The 16972-nt window shown below is 44.1% G+C and overlaps 5 protein-coding genes across 5 annotated transcripts; 4 read left to right on the forward strand and 1 right to left on the reverse strand.

Annotated features, from left to right (window-relative positions):
- The first annotated feature begins 1821 nt into the window (after nucleotides 1–1821).
- Nucleotides 1822–6647, forward strand: LOC6610962 (organic cation transporter protein). Its single transcript, XM_002035483.2, has 3 exons — nucleotides 1822–2382; nucleotides 4550–4992; nucleotides 5319–6647. The coding sequence occupies exons 1-3, from the start codon at nucleotides 1994–1996 to the stop codon at nucleotides 6467–6469; spliced, it is 1983 nt and encodes a 660-aa protein (XP_002035519.2). The 5' UTR covers nucleotides 1822–1993; the 3' UTR covers nucleotides 6470–6647.
- Nucleotides 6648–7238: 591 nt separating this feature from the next.
- Nucleotides 7239–8636, forward strand: LOC6610963. The gene has a single exon (XM_002035484.2). The coding sequence runs from the start codon at nucleotides 7239–7241 to the stop codon at nucleotides 8547–8549; it is 1311 nt and encodes a 436-aa protein (XP_002035520.1). The 3' UTR covers nucleotides 8550–8636.
- LOC6610964 (T-cell activation inhibitor, mitochondrial) lies at nucleotides 8580–10352 on the reverse strand. Its single transcript, XM_002035485.2, has 3 exons — nucleotides 10128–10352; nucleotides 9643–10067; nucleotides 8580–9584 (listed from the first exon to the last, which is right to left on the reverse strand). The coding sequence occupies exons 1-3, from the start codon at nucleotides 10210–10212 to the stop codon at nucleotides 8637–8639; spliced, it is 1458 nt and encodes a 485-aa protein (XP_002035521.1). The 5' UTR covers nucleotides 10213–10352; the 3' UTR covers nucleotides 8580–8636.
- Nucleotides 10353–10646: 294 nt separating this feature from the next.
- LOC6610965 (U6 snRNA-associated Sm-like protein LSm5) lies at nucleotides 10647–11226 on the forward strand. The gene is made up of 3 exons (XM_002035486.2): nucleotides 10647–10794; nucleotides 10875–11071; nucleotides 11132–11226. Exons 1-3 carry the CDS (start codon nucleotides 10746–10748, stop codon nucleotides 11159–11161), a joined length of 276 nt encoding a protein of 91 aa, XP_002035522.1. The 5' UTR covers nucleotides 10647–10745; the 3' UTR covers nucleotides 11162–11226.
- A 446-nt stretch (nucleotides 11227–11672) lies between these two features.
- Nucleotides 11673–16419, forward strand: LOC6610966. The gene is made up of 3 exons (XM_002035487.2): nucleotides 11673–12369; nucleotides 13859–14221; nucleotides 14286–16419. The coding sequence occupies exons 1-3, from the start codon at nucleotides 12064–12066 to the stop codon at nucleotides 16209–16211; spliced, it is 2595 nt and encodes an 864-aa protein (XP_002035523.1). The 5' UTR covers nucleotides 11673–12063; the 3' UTR covers nucleotides 16212–16419.
- The last annotated feature ends 553 nt before the right edge of the window (nucleotides 16420–16972 follow it).

The following is a 16972-nucleotide window of genomic DNA, read 5'->3' on the forward strand; positions in this document are numbered from 1 at the left end:
ATTGATGCTCCACATATCCACACATGATAAAAATATCTTAATTCAAATGCATGGCAAATGGCTAATCTTATTTATGTTACATACACTTAGCAAGTGTATAATAATAATGTAATTTATAAGGCGGGATTAAACTGGTTTAAAGCAGCAGCGGTCAAGAGAACAATATTTTCGAGTGCAGTTGTAATGAGAAGCGAAATTATTTGATATGGGTGCGACTTCATAATTAATATAAATGCATACATGCGCCGCCGCCCCCGGCATGTAACATCTTAAATATCTTAAATTGAAAACACGAACATTTGTAAATAAATAAGATAAAAAGGCATAAACACATCCAAATATTAATTTAACAGTTAAGCTCTGAATGAAATATATGTATCCGTCTAATTGCATGCACGCACTCTTACACAAAAACAAAATAATCATATGCAGAATTCAAATCGAATGAGTTCAAAATTAATTTGATGTGTAAATCTTTCAAAAGTGTGTCTCGAAAAGGAATAATGATGATTGTCAGTTTTGGAAGGAGGAACAAGTAGTCCTAATAAGACGAAGATGATAATAAATAAGATAAGCTACAATCGTAAATATGAAAGTACTTTTACTGGAAAATGTTATGAGTTTGTTTGTGAAATTTTCGAACTTTTGTGAAATTCGTTTGATTAAAATCACAAGGAGCTTTCTCGAAATAGTAATAATATTTATCTTATCATTTTAAATATATATGTTAATTAATAACAAAATCAAAATGTCTTAGTGGAAAAGTAATTTTCCATTGTTAACTGTTTTTTTTTTCAAACCTTTGTGAAATTCGGATAAGAATTTATTGTTTAATGCACTACGCTATTATTTTATAGATGTTAATCAATACAAAAAAATATATCGAACCCAAAAATTATATAAATTTTCCAAAAACAAATATAAATTCGCAATGGAAAAGTACTATCCTAATATCAGCAAATGATGAAATTCGTATTACAAAGCTGTTAATTAATAAACAAACTTTCAATATTATTTTGGTATAACCTAGATTGTTTCTACAAAAGAAAAGGTCTTGTTAATTTTTGTTTTTCAAGCTATTCACAAATAAATCTCAAGTAAATATGTTAATTTGTAGGGTAAACTACTAAAAGACGTACAATAATAACTTCTTAATTGTTGATGGATATATAAATAAATTGACGTCATGTCCTTGAAGGCTAATCCCCCCACCTCGCTCGATCATCGGTCTCTAACTCGTTTTGTTAGATGGCTTTATCCGTTGTGGAGTTTACTACCCTCGCTGCTCAATTTATGAATGGGCCGTGACGTATTTATAAATATAACCAATAACAAATTCTTTTTGCTTAGTTCCTCAATCTCGCCGAGTGGCTTTGGCATGAATCACGGGCATTCTACCACTTGTGGGGGTTATTAATAAAAATCTGGACCCAGCTGGGCCCAAAATATGTGCACGGGCACCTTCCGAACTTCTGGGAGTCATGGATCGTTCGGCAGGCTTAAAAATAAGCAGCCAAGAGCTCTTAACACAAAATGCCGCCGTAAGATCAGGCATCCGATATGATCGTTTGGGGCTCGCCTGGGTTCTGTATCCCCGGCCGATTCACAGCCGATTCAGAATACCGATCCGTTCCGATACGAAACGAACCGGTTTGCCAGCTGTGTGAACCAAACAAACAGCTGCTCAGCTGCTAAACTTTCGCTGCCGGTGGTTTCTTGTTCTTGGCAGCAAGTGCAGCGTCTCAAACCCCAAGCCCCAAACCCCCAAAGCCGAGCTTCTTGGCCGAGCTCATATAAAAACGGCATTTGGCGCGCGTGCTCAGTCAGTTGCAGATTTGAAACGGAAACGCGCGTGTGCGCCGCAATCGAATTCGATCGAGTATTTGGATTTCAAATTTTATTTTACGCCGTTTCGGTCAAGTTCTGAATCACTTGTAGTGACACACATAAGGCAAGGTCGCGGAATACCACAGTGCCCCTAAAGTCAATAGTTATGGAAGGCCAGGCCAAGCAAGCGTACTTCGTTAATGAAGCATTTACCCACGAAGAGCCTCCACAAGGTGGAGGTGGAGCAGACACGCTGCATCGCCGGAAAAGCGGCGGTGGCAACAAGGAACTCCAGCTGGACATGGGTGGCTTCAAGAAGGGCCAGGAAGTGGCCGGTGGCAATGGTAGTGATTCGCTGCCACCTAGCATGGACTTTGATGACATACTCCCCCTGATCGGGGAGTTTGGCCGATATCAGAAGCTACTGTTCATCTGCATGATCCCATTCTCGTTCTTCGTGGCCTTTGTGTACTTCTCGCAAATATTCCTTACCTTGATACCCGAACAGCATTGGTGTCATGTGCCCGAGTTGGATGGCTTGGATGTGGAGGCCAGGTGAGTTAAGTTCGGATTGAAGAAAATCTCGCAACACTCAGGGATTTTCCCTCGAAAAATCACGAAGTCAAGGAAAAACACAAGAAAGAGCTTCTTTGGCTCCATGGTTCGGTTATGGCATCCGCAGCTGAGCGCTTAATTCACGTTATGTGTGCCATAAATATTCAAATGTGTTGTGAATAATACCCGTAGTCGATCGTAGGTGGCCAGCACAATATACTATATGCAAAACTGCTATACTGCCTGCAAAACTGCAGTAGCCGTAGACGTCGCCCCAAGTGCTAAATTGTAATGAAGACTTTGTGGCTATTCAAATGATCATGAATCTATTAGACAACGTGTTTCAAAACCTTACGATTGCCTACAGCTGTGGGTGCTAAATAATAATAATTACTAAATTAAAGTCAGGTACGGTATGTGGTAATGACCAATCAATTCTTCGATATAATTGCTTTAAAAGTAACATGTTATCAAGTTGTTATAAATAATGCTATCAAGTTAACTAATCGTTTTAGGGGTCATAAACAAAAGAGAGCGAACAGATAATAAAATAATCTTATTCCAAACCAATTCAAATTGTTAAGTTAAAGTTGCAATGCATCAATCGAATTGTAATTCAACAAAATATTACTCATAATAATCAGTCATAATTTGCACTTTTTATTTCTCAAAATAAACTAAGATTCAAATACCCCAAAGTTCAAGGCTTAATCGAGATCGAGTAGTTCGAAGAATTCATCAAAAATAACAACAAATAATTGTATTTGCTTAACCACAATTATCTATCTTATTTTCCTGAACCCCTTTTGCACAATCTATTCAAACAATCCCCATACGGAAGTACTATAATTGTGCGTAAATGGCAATCTTAAAAATGCGGTTCCGTTTTAACTTTCACAAATAAAGGCAATTGATCGATCTTTATAACTAACAACCAATAGTACCAATCACCTTGGAATCGAAAGGCTAAGGCTAATACCGGTTAAGCCTGCAAAGGTATATGTGTGTGCATTAGCTTAACCAAACTGGATAAAGCCTCGTTAAAAGAACTGGCCACGCGAAAAGATTTGGCCGCTCTAACCCCCATTACCAAAATTCTCGATTCTCCATACTAGTCAAATTATATATAAAGTGTTCGCAAAGTCTTAAAGCATGCAGCGCGATTCAAATTGAAAACGAATGAAATGTAACGAAAAAAACGAGTGTTCTGACCAGAGTCATTAGAGCCAAGTTGGCATAGAACGGCCAGTCGGGACGACCTTGGGTCATGATTGGGTTTTCCACTCTGAGCGGCGGCTTAATAAGGCACAGAACCTTACTGCGAAAAACGTTCATCTGTATAATTGCCGGGCCGAATGGCCCACCGATCGGTTCAGTGGCAAGGAGACCGATTTCCTCCGCCACGGAGTGGGTGGTGGGGTGGTGGGGTGGTGGGATGGTCTGCCACCGCGGGGGGGCAGTTAGATAAGGCAGGTTGGCCGGCCAAATTGTTTAATTAGCAGCAGCGCAGCGTGAACGTTGCGACAACGCAGCAGGTAGTAGCAGCAACTAAACACAGGTAGCAACAACAATCATCAACAAGACTAATGTTGTGTGGCCGCGATGATGTGAGACCGCCGACTTAACGATGGGCTAAAGTCGGCCAGTTCGAATTTAAGACACTCTTCTGGTCTTGAAATTAAGTTGGAAACTGAGAATTCTGAGAGATTGATCAGAAACTAACTGATCAATTTAGTTAGCAGTTGTTTTAATAACTTTGGTTAAAAGAAATAATTAAATACTTTAAATATTGCATGATTTTGTAAGTCCCCCGTTTTACCACATTTATCACGAATGCACAGCAATCAATCTTGTTAATACCCCAAATGCAAACACTTTAGACCAGCCCAAATGGAGCAGACATGGACGGTTAGAGTGTATCCGAAAACGTTTAAGTCGCAACCGCATTTTCGAGTACCGCTCAAGATCATGATAATTAAGTTGTCTCGCATACATACATTCATGCTAAGATGTATGTACTTCTGTTAGCTGTTTGTGTGCTCAATGCAGAAGTGTTGGCCATGGCTTAAAGCGTCTGAGAACTGGAGACAATTCCACATGCCTGACCCTGGATGAGTTAATTGCACTGACCGAAAAATAACCCCCTTTTCCCGCCTCCTTTTCTCAGACTGGCGCTTTCCATACCCATGACCAATGGCGAGTACAACAATTGTTACATGTACGACGTCAACTATACGGAGATACTTGCCCAGGGCAAGGTGATGGCCGATCCCCAGTGGCCGCGGGTCAAGTGCCGTCACGGCTGGTCATATAATTTCACGGAGATACCCTACGCGACAGTGGCCACCGAGCAGAACTGGGTGTGCGATGACGCCGCCTTGCCCACCTACGCCCAGTCCATATTCTTCCTGGGCGCCATCGTGGGAGGACTGCTCTTTGGCTGGGTGGCGGATCGGTTTGGTCGTATTCCCGCCCTGATCGGCACCAATATGATGGGTCTCCTGGCCGGCGTGGGCACTGCCTTTGTCAGCAACTTCTGGGAGTTCGCCATCATGCGATTCTTCGTGGGCTTCGCCTTCGACAACTGCTTCACAATGATGTACATTTTGGGTGAGTTCTTGAATCTATTATTATTATTTATTTCAAATTTCGTTTAAAACAAAAAATATTATGTACTTGGCCGTAAATTAGAATGTGAATATTTTCAATGATTCACTTCTTTAACAATCTCTACCCTTCAGTTAATTATTCTTCTGAAAGTTACTTGTTATACTGAAAGTGACCACGTGATTTCAGAAACTAAATGTACAAACATAAACCTCTTTTTGTGAAGTGATTAAAAGCTGTCTGACATAATGAATATCCATTCTAAAATAGAATTAGCAGCTAACTCCTAAAATAATGATATACTAAGTTTGTGTTTCATTTTTCCCCAGTTCTCGAGTACGTTGGTCCCAAGTACCGCACCTTTGTGGCCAATATGTCGATCGCTATCTTCTTCACTGGCGCCGCCTGCCTTCTTCCCTGGATTGCCTACTTTTTGGCAGATTGGAAACTCCTGGCCATTGTGACCTCTGCTCCACTGCTCTTGGTTATATTCACTCCATTTGTGGTACCAGAATCAGCTCGTTGGTTGGTCTCACAGGGAAAAGTGGAAAAGGCCGTGGGAATTCTAAAGAAACTTGAGAAAGGCAATGGGCGCCAGGTGCCCCCTCAGACATATCAAATCTTTACGGACAGCTGTAAGAGGATGCAGGAGCAAGAGGCCCAGAATGGCAAATACTCTGTACTGGATCTCTTCAAGTCACCAAGATTGCGTCGAACTACTCTGCTGCTTATTGTTATCTGGATGGCCATATCCCTAGTCTTCGATGGACATGTGAGGAATGTGGGATCACTGGGTTTGGACATCTTCTTCACCTTCACCCTGGCCTGTTTCACGGAACTGCCCGCTGATACTCTGCTAACGGTGATCCTGGATCGGTTTGGACGCCGTTGGTTGGCCTGCAGCTCCATGGTCCTTAGTGGAGTGTTCAGCTTATTGGCCACTGTGGTGCCTGTGGGAATATACTCCGCTGCCCTGGCCATCATGGGCCGGTTCTTTGTGAACATCAGCTATAATATTGGTTTGCAATGGGCGGCCGAGGTCCTGCCTACTGTGGTTAGGGCTCAGGCAGTGGCCTTCATCCACATCATGGGTTATGTGGCCAGCATCATAGCACCATTTGTGGTTTATTTGGCCAACATTTCCCAAGCCCTCCCACTGATCATCCTTGGAATTTTAGGAATTATTGGTGGCTTGTTGGCGCTCCTACTGCCGGAGACCCTAAATCATGTCCTGCCACAAACCCTTAGCGACGGAGAGGAGTTTGGACGTGGTCAAAGCATTTGGGACTTCCCCTGCCTGGCCAAACAGGTGGACGGCGATGAGGATGAAAAGAGAAACGCCGACGTGGAGGAGGTCAGATCTCAGGCTTTTGTGAGGGGATCCCAGACTGGAGCCTCCCTGAATGCCTCAACGGGTGGTGAACTGAGATCTAGCATCCTGCGCAGATCGACCAAGTCACGCAACTCCACAAAGCTCTAAGATCTACGACTAGGTAGCTAATTGTAACTTATAGCAGCCAATATTCTATAGCTCTACCTTGCATTTTTAGCATCAAATAGCCTCTAAGTGTTGTTATAGACTTTTGTGATACTAGAAATAAGAAATTCTATGCACCTCTACAAACAATGAATAAAGTAAAGATATCAAAAAACGAAAAGTACAGATCTAGTTTACGTGAAACGGGTATAATGAGGGTAACAGATAGGTAATATGCGTGTAAATAACGAAAAATGTCACAGAACCCGGGTTCTAAACCGGAAATCAAATTCAGCTTCGAACCTCACAAACTCTAGTAACATTTTACTTTTGCAAAAATTTTAAAAAAAACGAAGAATACATTTTGATAAATTAATAATAATATTAGAACGATTAACTAATAAAAAAAATCAAATTATACTTAATTAATTTAAAAAAAAAATAAAAATTTGTATAATACTAATAATAATGAACACCTCCATAAATTTGTTTCTAATTTAGATCACCAGCTTTAAGAACACCTTTTCGGCTATTTTAACAAAAAGCACCCGTTTAATTTTGGAATATGTACGCGCTTAACCGTTTATGATCATTGTGTTTATCAGTTTCTCTGCAAGTGCAAAATGCAATTAAACGTTGTATGCATTTATTGGCAGAAGGGTCAACAACCAAATCCCCATGTAAATATCCGATTGAACTACAAATAAGTACCGATTCTCCACTTACCTATATAAGCATCGCCCTTCGAGCGCATCTAACCAGTACAGCCAAAATGGCATCTTCATCCGCTTGGCTTGTCCTTCTCATGGGCATTGGCCTCTCTGGTGCCCTGGATTTGAACTTGCAAAATAGCAGCAGCAAACTCTTGACGGTTCTCAACACATCTGCTCCGGCTCAAGAGTTGCTATACCACATCGATGTCTGGCGAAATGAGGCATCTGCTGTGGCCCAGGATAATCCTGCATCTTCCAATCTGGAGTCAGTAATTCGCTCTGAAGTCGGAGGTGACTGGGAACGGGGTAGGCTAGTCCTTCAAATAGCGAATCAAGCCAGGACATTGGAGCTTAAGCAGGCTATTTACACAGCGCTGTGGAAGGAGCTCCAGCAGACCAAGCAGATTTACGATCCCCTAAAGATTTTAGAATTTTATGACCAGCTGTCTGTGCACACTGACGTCCCACTCCAACTGATGGATCATATTTACCGGGCTTTCATCTATCGAAGTGCCCAGTTATTGGAAGCTCCATTTCACACTGCCAGTCGAGTAGCCACTTTTCCATTGGTGGACTCTCTGGTCAATCGTCTAACATTCAGCACTTTTGATTATCTGAGAGACATTCTGGAAGTTCTCTACGATGCTGTTTTGGCCCTGGAAACACCTTTAAGTGTAGTGCAGCGCCTGGGAAATTTTACGGCTAGTTTGACGCAATTGGCTCAAGCTAATCTTCAATTACTTAGCAGGCAGGAACTCAAACGTGGAGATCCCGAAGTGCAAAATGCCCTGCAGAGCAACATCAGGAATTTGATTTCGCAGCCTGGATTTGAAAAAGAAGTTACAAACTCCCTGCAATCGGAAATCTATGAACACCTTCCGAATGATGAGCAACTGCTGTACACCGCTCGAAAAGTATGCATCCGGAATGGGACTCAAGAAAATTCGTATATTTACGAATGCCCGCAGACGTACCTCATCTGCAGTAACGCTCGAGATCCAAAGAAGGCTGCCTATTTCATCCAACGTGGTCACAGTAACGACAGCCGGCCGCAATTTGCTTTTTATAGTGCCTTCTGGCGTAATCGCTACATCCTCATGGAACCAGCCACTGCAACTGCGAGCAATGCAACCAACTCGATTACCAAAAACGTTTACAGCCGGCCAAACATTAACTGGTGGAGAGTGGTATATGTAAATGGAGGGATTTCCTTTTACGATGCTGCCACTGAAAACTCCGTTCTGTGCGGTGGCGATCCTTTACACTGGGATGGCGAAGAGCATCACGTCTACACAAGACATGCATCGCAGTTTTCAGCTCATCAGGCAGAGTGCACCTGGAGCCTCGAAGACTGCAGTGATGCCGCTTAACTGGAAGTGAGAAGGGATTTCAAACCTTAATAACTATAAATTATTACAATGTTTATTTTGACTAATAAGGCACATGAGAAAATCCAACTACCTCTGCAGAAAATCCCAGGGTATGCACACAACGCCGTCGGTCAGTACCGAATAGTAGTGGGTTATGTGAAGCTTGCATCCCTGCAGTTCTTTCAACTGCAGCTGGGATAAATCTCTAAGGGATGTTATCATTTTGTCCGGGGTTATGGCATCATCTTTGGTCAGCGATTGCAGCTGTAGCTGCTTTATGCACGAGTCCATCAGCTCCTGCTCGATGTGCTTGTCCTGAGCGTACTTATCCATACGCTCCCTGGCCAGCTCCAGGTTTACGCTGATGAAGTCTACGAGTATGGATCCCGGACAGGTGGCTGGTGTAATAAACTGGCCCGTGGGGCTTACCATCAGAGGACCTGCCTCTGATTCCACCACTATGGTAAACTCTTTCAGCGATTTCGGCCATTCCGACGGATATTTTTGTTTGCCCAGGTAATCGCTGAGCGAAGTGGTGACCTTCATGAGGTAGCTTGCATAGCCACTTGCCTGTTGTTTGGGCATGAACTTGCGACGACCTATCTGGATGTTCAGTAGAACCTGAGACAGTGTTCGTTCATACACGGGCACTACCTTTAAATAGGCATCGTGGTGCGGAATGTTCTTGATGAAGTCAATCCAGGTACTGAGCACATCGCCGGTAAAAAGCATCACATGGCCTTCTAAACTGATCCCCGTAAAGGGAGCAAAAACCACTATGCGACCTTTCAGGGGAGCCATTTCCAACAAATGGGTGTTGGATAGTCGCTCAAGGGTCTTTAAACAGCCACGGTAGTGCTCAATGTTCCAGCCGCACTCGTAACGAGCATCTTGCAACTCCAGCTTCTCTACCAGCACTTTTTTCAGCTTGTCGATTTCGGTCTGCAGATCCGAAGTTTCCTTAGAGCGCTGTTTGGCTGTGCCGGCATTCTCCTCCAGCCAGGTGGTCAGCACTGGACGCTTACTGGCACGCTCCTGGATTAAGGAAATAAGTATTTAAATGGTTTTTTAAATTTTAAAGTTTTCTACCAACATTCTTCAACTGAGATTCAAACTCGGCGAACTCCATGTCATTGTGATAGTCTTGGCTTGGTTTAAAATCCAAGCCAGAGGTCTTTGGCGGCTCAGGCTGGGCCTTAATGTTCTTTACATATTCCGTGGACAAGTTGCAGGACTCCAAAAGTCCTTGAATGAAGGTTTTGGGATCTCGGGTACTCTGCCAGTCCGTGCGTATTTGGATGAGCTTGAAGGAGTCTCGCTTGTCAGCATCCAAACTGGTGCGTACATAGAACTTGAGCACTTGGGTGTCCCCGCTTCGCTGTCTGCGTTCATACAAAGCCTCAAGATGCTCACTCAGCAATTTCAGCGAGTTCTCATTGGTGTTCCTCTGCTCTGGATGCTGGGCAAAGAAGTCAGGATGTACCGCGAAGTAGAAGGGTCTCAGTGCCGTTGTCAGATCTGCAAAAGCGCCCAATCACATGATCATGTAAAAGTTGTGGCGCATTCAAATCAACTGACCTTGGTTCAGCGATCGGCGCAAAAGCAGGAAGTGCCGTCTGCTGGTGACCAATTTCCGGATCTTGGAGCCCAACGACATGGACATTATGTAAGCAGTGGGCGCCGGCACAACACTGCCCCGCGTCAAAGATGTCCAGCATACGGTAGCACTGACGCGAGATTAAGATTTTGGATATATAACTCCTGATCTTGAATTATGAGGTAAAATTGGTAAGACCGTGGCACGGAATGCAAAATATCCGTTACTATCTGGGTAATAGTGATGGCACGTGGACGTTTTGAGGTCTCTCTTGCTGACAAATTGTTCTTTAAATTCTTGCGATAAAATAGTTAATCTTGGTAATTTTGTCAAAAACGATTCCTAAATATTCCTAAAGTCTTAGTGAGCATGTAATTAATTAATTAATTAGTTTTAAACGAAAACAAATGTGTACATTTATTTTAAATGTTTAGCTATAAGCACGCTAGCTCTAACCATACGATTTTGCAGCACTGACAGCTGATACTTTTGATGTGGCCAGTTTTTGCGCAGTATTCCGCATTGTTTACCTCGCTGCTAACAAGTTTTTAGCGCAATTCCAATTATTGTAAATAATATTACACAAATCATACGAAAATATGACTGCCGTTCCACCCCCCTCCAACATCTCAACCCTGATGCCATTGGGTACGTAGAACTGGTACCAGTCTCCATAGTCCAGAATCCAGAGTTTCTAACTTTTGCCGGCTTCTCGTGATGCCCTTCAGAATTGGTGGACAAATGCATCGGTTCCCGCATCCACATTATCATGAAGAACGACAAGGAGATGGTGGGCACTCTCCTGGGATTCGATGACTTTGTGAATATGCTTTTAGACGACGTTACGGAGTATGAGAATACGCCCGATGGACGCCGCATCACAAAACTGGATCAGATTCTGCTCAACGGCAACAACATCACAATGGTGGGTGCTCTTCTTCGAAGTAGTTTTTATTAAATTTCATATATAATTTATTAATTTCAGTTGGTGCCTGGCGGAGAGTTGGCTGAGTAGCAATGTTCAATTTGTAAACATAAATACATTTGTAAAATAAAAAAACAGTCGTTTTAATATGATAATTGTCGTATGTAAATGTACGAGGTATGTTAAAAGTTTACAGTGGTCAAGCGAATTACAGCAATGTTAAAAGATTTTTGGTCCTAACAGATACAATTTTGAAAACGCTTGGCTTAGGAAATGAAAATATATTTGCATTCTAATCTCAGAATAAATAAAGAAATAAAGGGAACCACATTCACTTGAAATGAAATGACAAAAAAGGTCGACCACTAATAATTCTGTAAAGGGACTTCCTATCTTCAAGAATTCAAACGTCATATTAAATATTTAGTGTCTTTCCGTTAACATTCAACCGCTATTTGTGCTCTGGCTGCCATGCAAAGTAGGCGCATGCGCTCCACCCCAAAAATGTTGGGTCTCAGCGATACAGCAGTCAACATGTGCCATAAATATTAACCGCTTTTCCCTTCTGGCCGTGCGTGTGGGTGCAGTGTGCTCTCCGCAGTACCACTCTGCTCTGCGTGCGTTCTCCCGCTTCCGTTCGGCACCTCCAGCGCTCAGTACGCCAGCAGGCTTCGACGGAAGTGGAACAAACCAAGCGGAAACAGACTCACGCGACAACAAAACCGAACCGAACTCGAATATGGAAAACTTTTACCCAGAACCGATATAGCACTGATAAACGCATCTCGGAGTGAACTTTATGAATGGCCATGACTAATTGCAGTCATCCAGCAGCAGCCACAGTCGATGTATGAACTTCAGTGGTGAAGGTTGTCCGGTTTTGCAGCGAAAGATACCCGTGTTTCGGTATCTGTATCTGTCGGTGTCTCATTTGAGCGGCTCGAATGATCCGCCTGTAATTATGACTGCGTGAAGAAATCAATAAGTGGAGGATGGCCAGCAAGCCCATGAGCACCAGCTGCCAGAGCATTGCAACGGCGGCCAGCAGTGCGGCCACCACGGCGGCAGCGGTGTCCATCTCGGCCTCCAATGCCACCTCTGTGGGCTCCCTCATCGCCGCCGCCTGCCAGCAGGAGCAGCCACATCCCCACCAGCACTATTCCCAGTCCCAGCAGCAACACCTCTATCATCAGAGCCATCAGCAAGCGTCGCACTATGTCAATGGCACCGGCAGCTTGGGCAGGCTCAAGTTCCACAAGAGTCTCGATGCCAGTGACGAGGAAATCGAGTATGCGCAGGTATGTCCAAGTGGCTAAGTATCCAACTGCTAGTCGGAATCGTCTCCAACTGAATTCAATTGTCCCCCGCACTGAGTCATAATAATGCGACAAGGTCCTGCATTGCTGGCTCAATTGAATTTGTCTTGTGGGTGGTGGTGGTGGGTGTTATGGGATGTATGGTGGTTGCTGGCTGCCTTGTTGAGTGGGTGTTCTTGGGGGTGGTTTGCGCCACACAGCTCCCATCCCGGTGCATTTGTTGCCCCCACAGCTGTTTAACACACCAGCCGGGTCGTTATGCATAGTTTACGCTTCGCCAGGCAACCTCAACATCCGCCAACAACCGCCGTCGTCGATCAAGTGTTAATAATTCAATGCCCCGGAAATAGTCATATATTGAAATGTATCGTACACACGGGGAGCAGCTTAGTCCCTGGAAGGGCCTTGACTTTGGCCCGGGCAATTTGAAAAATTAACCAGTTGGATTAATTTATGGGTCACTGAATGAAAGGGGCATGTTTGCGAGCATGCCATATTTACAGCACCATAAATGGGGAGCTCACCCACTATTTCTACTAAAGTCACGATATCAGGCACAATATTAAATTAATGTAGCTATTACGGCTTACCTAAGCACAGGTTTTACTAACTTACATACTCAAATGAATTAAAGCTTTCATAAGGCAGAAACCATTATTCGTGCACCACTTGCATTTTAACTTTTTCTAGTTTTCTAACTCATCTTCTCCGCGATTTCTTTTTTAATGAATATCTTTACAATTTCATTTAAAACGAGCACTGTATTTCTGTACATAATGCCACACAATTTGCTCTTCCTTGCCGATGGCATTATATCCGGCGGGAGGTCTGTTCTAAAGCCTTTCAAGCCAGTTATTACGCCCGCACAAAAAAGCGTTAATTGCATCTAAAAATAGGTGTCATAAATCTTAAAATAGTATCTGTATAGCATGAACTTTTCCAAAACTTTAAGCGTGACAACCTAACAAATATTGTTTTTGTTTTATTCTATTACCAACTTGTTAATCCGTGGAAATGGCTTGGATGGTATTATTTTGTCCGCACCTGTATTCTGGGTTGGTTTGCTTTTCCCTATCTAACCCGCTTTCCTTTCGGGGGGCAGTGAAAGTGTTGCCTGCTGGGGGCTTGATCCTGTATTCATAGAAATGCTTTCAATAAAAGCAGGAAGAACAGTAGGGACGAAGGAATGGGCTTGGCAAACATCATTTTGATGGTTTGCACCACCACACCTGGCGGCTATTTGGTGTGCCACATTGCCTAGACGTGCAAATACCCGGAAGTGCCAACGATAGTTTAGCATACAAGCTTTTCACTTTCACCGCAAATCAACACATTCCTTTCACAGATAGAGAGCACAGCTAGATAATGACCAATGTGGTTTGAATTGCTATAGAGAATGCCGTTCTTGCAAAAGGAATTTCATATTACAACATTACATATTATGCACTTGTAATATTTAATGACATTCCAGATATCCCGTTCTACCCATATCCTGGGGCGCCACAAATCGGAGCGATATCTGGCGTCCAATCCGGATGAGGACCGAAGACGTCGCACCATAATCGTTGAGAAGAAGAACAACTCGTATGGGTTCACGCTGCAGAGCTACGGTATCCACTACAAACGGGATGAGGAGCTGGAAATGATCACATACGTGGACTACGTGGAGTACGGAGGCCCGGCCTATCGAGCTGGCATGCGTGAGGGCGACGTAATCCTCTCCATTAACGGAAAAGATATGGAGAAGGCGGACCACAAGACCATCGTCGAGTTCATCAAGCAATGCGACACTAGGATGCGGATGGTAGTGCTTTTCGAGGACTGTGTGAGGAAGGTAAAGTTTACACATATAGATTTAACAAGTAAGATGTATTTCTGATAAACGCATGTTTCCCCAGGTGGATCTCCACATGCGCTACATCCAACTGCAGAGCATGTTGCAGCAAAAGATGAACGAGCTGGAGAGGGTACACCTCCGGGAGCGTGAGTTATTAGAGGGCAAGTGGAAGACACACAGTTTGCCAGCGCGTAAGAAGGCCAATGCGAATACTTCGCCTAGTGATGGGGAAGGAGTATCACCCACAGAGGTGGCTGGTGAAGCTGGCTTCTACCGACCCGCTTTGTCCACCGAGGATGTACCCAACATTGCGGCCCGCCAGCATGGGGTGGGTGGTCCAGGAATCATACCTCCTCCCGCTCAATTTATGCTCACCTACCACTACCTGGATCCCACATACCGCTACGTCCTGCGACCCACGCACGGCAGCTCTGAAGAATTCGTAGACGGATTGGGTCTTCAGCGGAGCAGTAGTGATCACCAGCCACCTGCACAGCGCTATGTCCTCCAGCGAACCGAGTCTGTGGATGCAAATTCGATGACTCAACCCACAACAACGGCTCCTACCCAATATCACAGCACCACAGGTGGATCGGTGAAGCCACCCGCACCACCTCCTCGCACCTGTGAAAAGCACAAGCCACCTGCTAAGCCACCAAAGCCAGAGAAAGAGAAGTCCGCGGGTAAGCATTGCCATGTGGGACACTCGTGCAATCCCTGCTTGGGTCACTTTCGCTGGAAGTCGGAGGAGAAGTCAGCAGTTCCGGCGCCGGATAACGTGAGCTTGGATGCCTATGACCTGGCCAGTCCGTGCTGCGATACACATTGTGTGCCAACAAGAAGACGTCATCGGCAGCATAAGGAGCACACGCATAAGCACAAACATCGGGACAGGGAGCGGGTGGAGAGCAAGGAGCAGAGGGTTAGACCCAAGTCCACATCTCATGCCTCACCCAATGCCAACGGGGGTGCAGGGTCTGGACATCACCACCATCATCATCATCACCATCATAGCCATGAGCAGCAGCAGCAACAACAACAGCAGCAACAACAGCAGCAACAACAACAGCAGCAACAGCCCATGCAGACTGTTCCGCACCACCATCACTATCCCCACCAGATGCACAATCCCTGCCAGGTGCAATCCCAAAGTGGGAGCACCCGATCCCGCTACTTTGACTTGGCATCCGGCTTAGCCAGCCACTGTAGCTTACATTCCTGCACCTCGAGTGAGTTTGCTACAGGAGACACTGCTTCATATACCACATCCATAAGTACGGATACTTTGTTTTGGGATCCCAAAAGCGAGACGGCTCAGTCCCGACAACACTCCACAAAATCCAGGCAGTCCCACGAGCAGCATCCACAACAGCAACAGCAGCAGCAAGCTCACCAGGGACACCACCATCATCATCATCACCAGGGGGATTACCACCAACGATATCATGTGACCACTACTCAAATGCAACCGCAGCAGATCTATCCCAACACTATAGCCTATGTCCAGAAACCAAAATCCTGGGACAATCTCGCCAACAAGGCGGGCTTTAATGTGGGTTACGGTTACCTTGACACTGTGGCAGTTAAGCCAGCCATAAAAATGCAGATTGCCCAGCAGCGTCACTCGATGCCGCGAAGGAACCCGTACGGCAGGTACTCCACTTATGGCGATGTGGAGAACTATGCCCCACCGCCCACCGAGTTTGTGGGCGAGCTGACCACCACCACAACCACAACAATTACGGCCAAGTCCACGGAGGAGCTGTTGGCCGCTTGCGATTGCTTGACGCCTCAGCAACAGGCTGCCATTAAGGCGGCCCAGTACCAACTCAGTCAAAATCAGAAGCTGTCCCACCAGAACTCCTGCCAGTTGGGATACTACTCGCATCTGCCGCGTCCTACCACTGATGTGGGCACCTCCACCACCAGTCAGCAGGTGCACGGGACAGGAGATGTCCAGACCACTTCGGAGGCCACCAGATTGTAGGTCACAGTTGTCTAGACCATAACGAGATCCGTCTCAAGAATAACATGAGTGCACCATGGTGATGATCAAATAGATTTGGAGCTCGATACAATCGACAATCTGGCATGTTCAGTTAATAGAGGTTTTAAACTAAATGTTATTTTAACTGAATGAGTATGAAACAAAATATGGAATAGAATAAAAGTCGAATCGACATCGATCATTTTGATTAGTCTGTTAATTCAATTTTAATTTAATAATAAAAATAGATAATTTTCTATTTAAACTGATATCTGTATAATCCATATTGTGCAATTTTTGACCAAAATACATGAGTATTTAAGGCATAGATAATTAAATATTTTGTAGTTTGACTAAAAAAGGTAGAAAATTATTTGTTTGGTATCCAAATGTAGTCAATGGTGAAAAAATCTTATTAAAATGAGATAAGAATTTAATACTCATTTCAAACTTACCTCATTTAAATTAACTCAGACGCCTAGCCTGTGCATGATTCACTTAGTTGAACCACTCATGAGTGCACTCATATTCTGATCCATTCGCGTCTTCGAAAACCGAACATCGAACTAATTTGAAATGGTAACTAGAGCCAAATTTTAAACATATAACTCAGACAAAAATCAACATGTAGCTTAACTATTCAATAATGTGTAAAGTGAGTTTTATAAATATAAGATAAATATTTAGCATCCAAAAACCGCAGGACAATACGCAGAGATAAGCCCACAAGAAGATACTTCTAAGAGTAGATGAGTCAGAAA

The sequence above is a fragment of the Drosophila sechellia genome, chromosome 3L (genome assembly GCF_004382195.2).
Source record: "Drosophila sechellia strain sech25 chromosome 3L, ASM438219v1, whole genome shotgun sequence".
Lineage (NCBI taxonomy): Eukaryota > Metazoa > Arthropoda > Insecta > Diptera > Drosophilidae > Drosophila > Drosophila sechellia.

Coding starts and splice junctions, on each gene's coding strand:
- LOC6610962 (XM_002035483.2), top strand. CDS start 1,994: ATGGAAGGCCAGGCCAAGCAAGCGTACTTCGTTAATGAAGCATTTACC. Junction 2,383..4,549: donor GGCTTGGATGTGGAGGCCAG/GTGAGTTAAGTT, acceptor TCCTTTTCTCAG/ACTGGCGCTTTCCATACCCA. Junction 4,993..5,318: donor CACAATGATGTACATTTTGG/GTGAGTTCTTGA, acceptor ATTTTTCCCCAG/TTCTCGAGTACGTTGGTCCC.
- LOC6610966 (XM_002035487.2), top strand. CDS start 12,064: ATGGCCAGCAAGCCCATGAGCACCAGCTGCCAGAGCATTGCAACGGCG. Junction 12,370..13,858: donor AGGAAATCGAGTATGCGCAG/GTATGTCCAAGT, acceptor ATGACATTCCAG/ATATCCCGTTCTACCCATAT. Junction 14,222..14,285: donor TCGAGGACTGTGTGAGGAAG/GTAAAGTTTACA, acceptor ATGTTTCCCCAG/GTGGATCTCCACATGCGCTA.
- LOC6610964 (XM_002035485.2), bottom strand. CDS start 10,212: ATGTCCATGTCGTTGGGCTCCAAGATCCGGAAATTGGTCACCAGCAGA. Junction 10,068..10,127: donor GCGCCGATCGCTGAACCAAG/GTCAGTTGATTT, acceptor GCGCTTTTGCAG/ATCTGACAACGGCACTGAGA. Junction 9,585..9,642: donor TTGAATCTCAGTTGAAGAAT/GTTGGTAGAAAA, acceptor TCCTTAATCCAG/GAGCGTGCCAGTAAGCGTCC.
- LOC6610963 (XM_002035484.2), top strand. CDS start 7,239: ATGGCATCTTCATCCGCTTGGCTTGTCCTTCTCATGGGCATTGGCCTC.
- LOC6610965 (XM_002035486.2), top strand. CDS start 10,746: ATGACTGCCGTTCCACCCCCCTCCAACATCTCAACCCTGATGCCATTG. Junction 10,795..10,874: donor CTCAACCCTGATGCCATTGG/GTACGTAGAACT, acceptor GATGCCCTTCAG/AATTGGTGGACAAATGCATC. Junction 11,072..11,131: donor ACGGCAACAACATCACAATG/GTGGGTGCTCTT, acceptor TATTAATTTCAG/TTGGTGCCTGGCGGAGAGTT.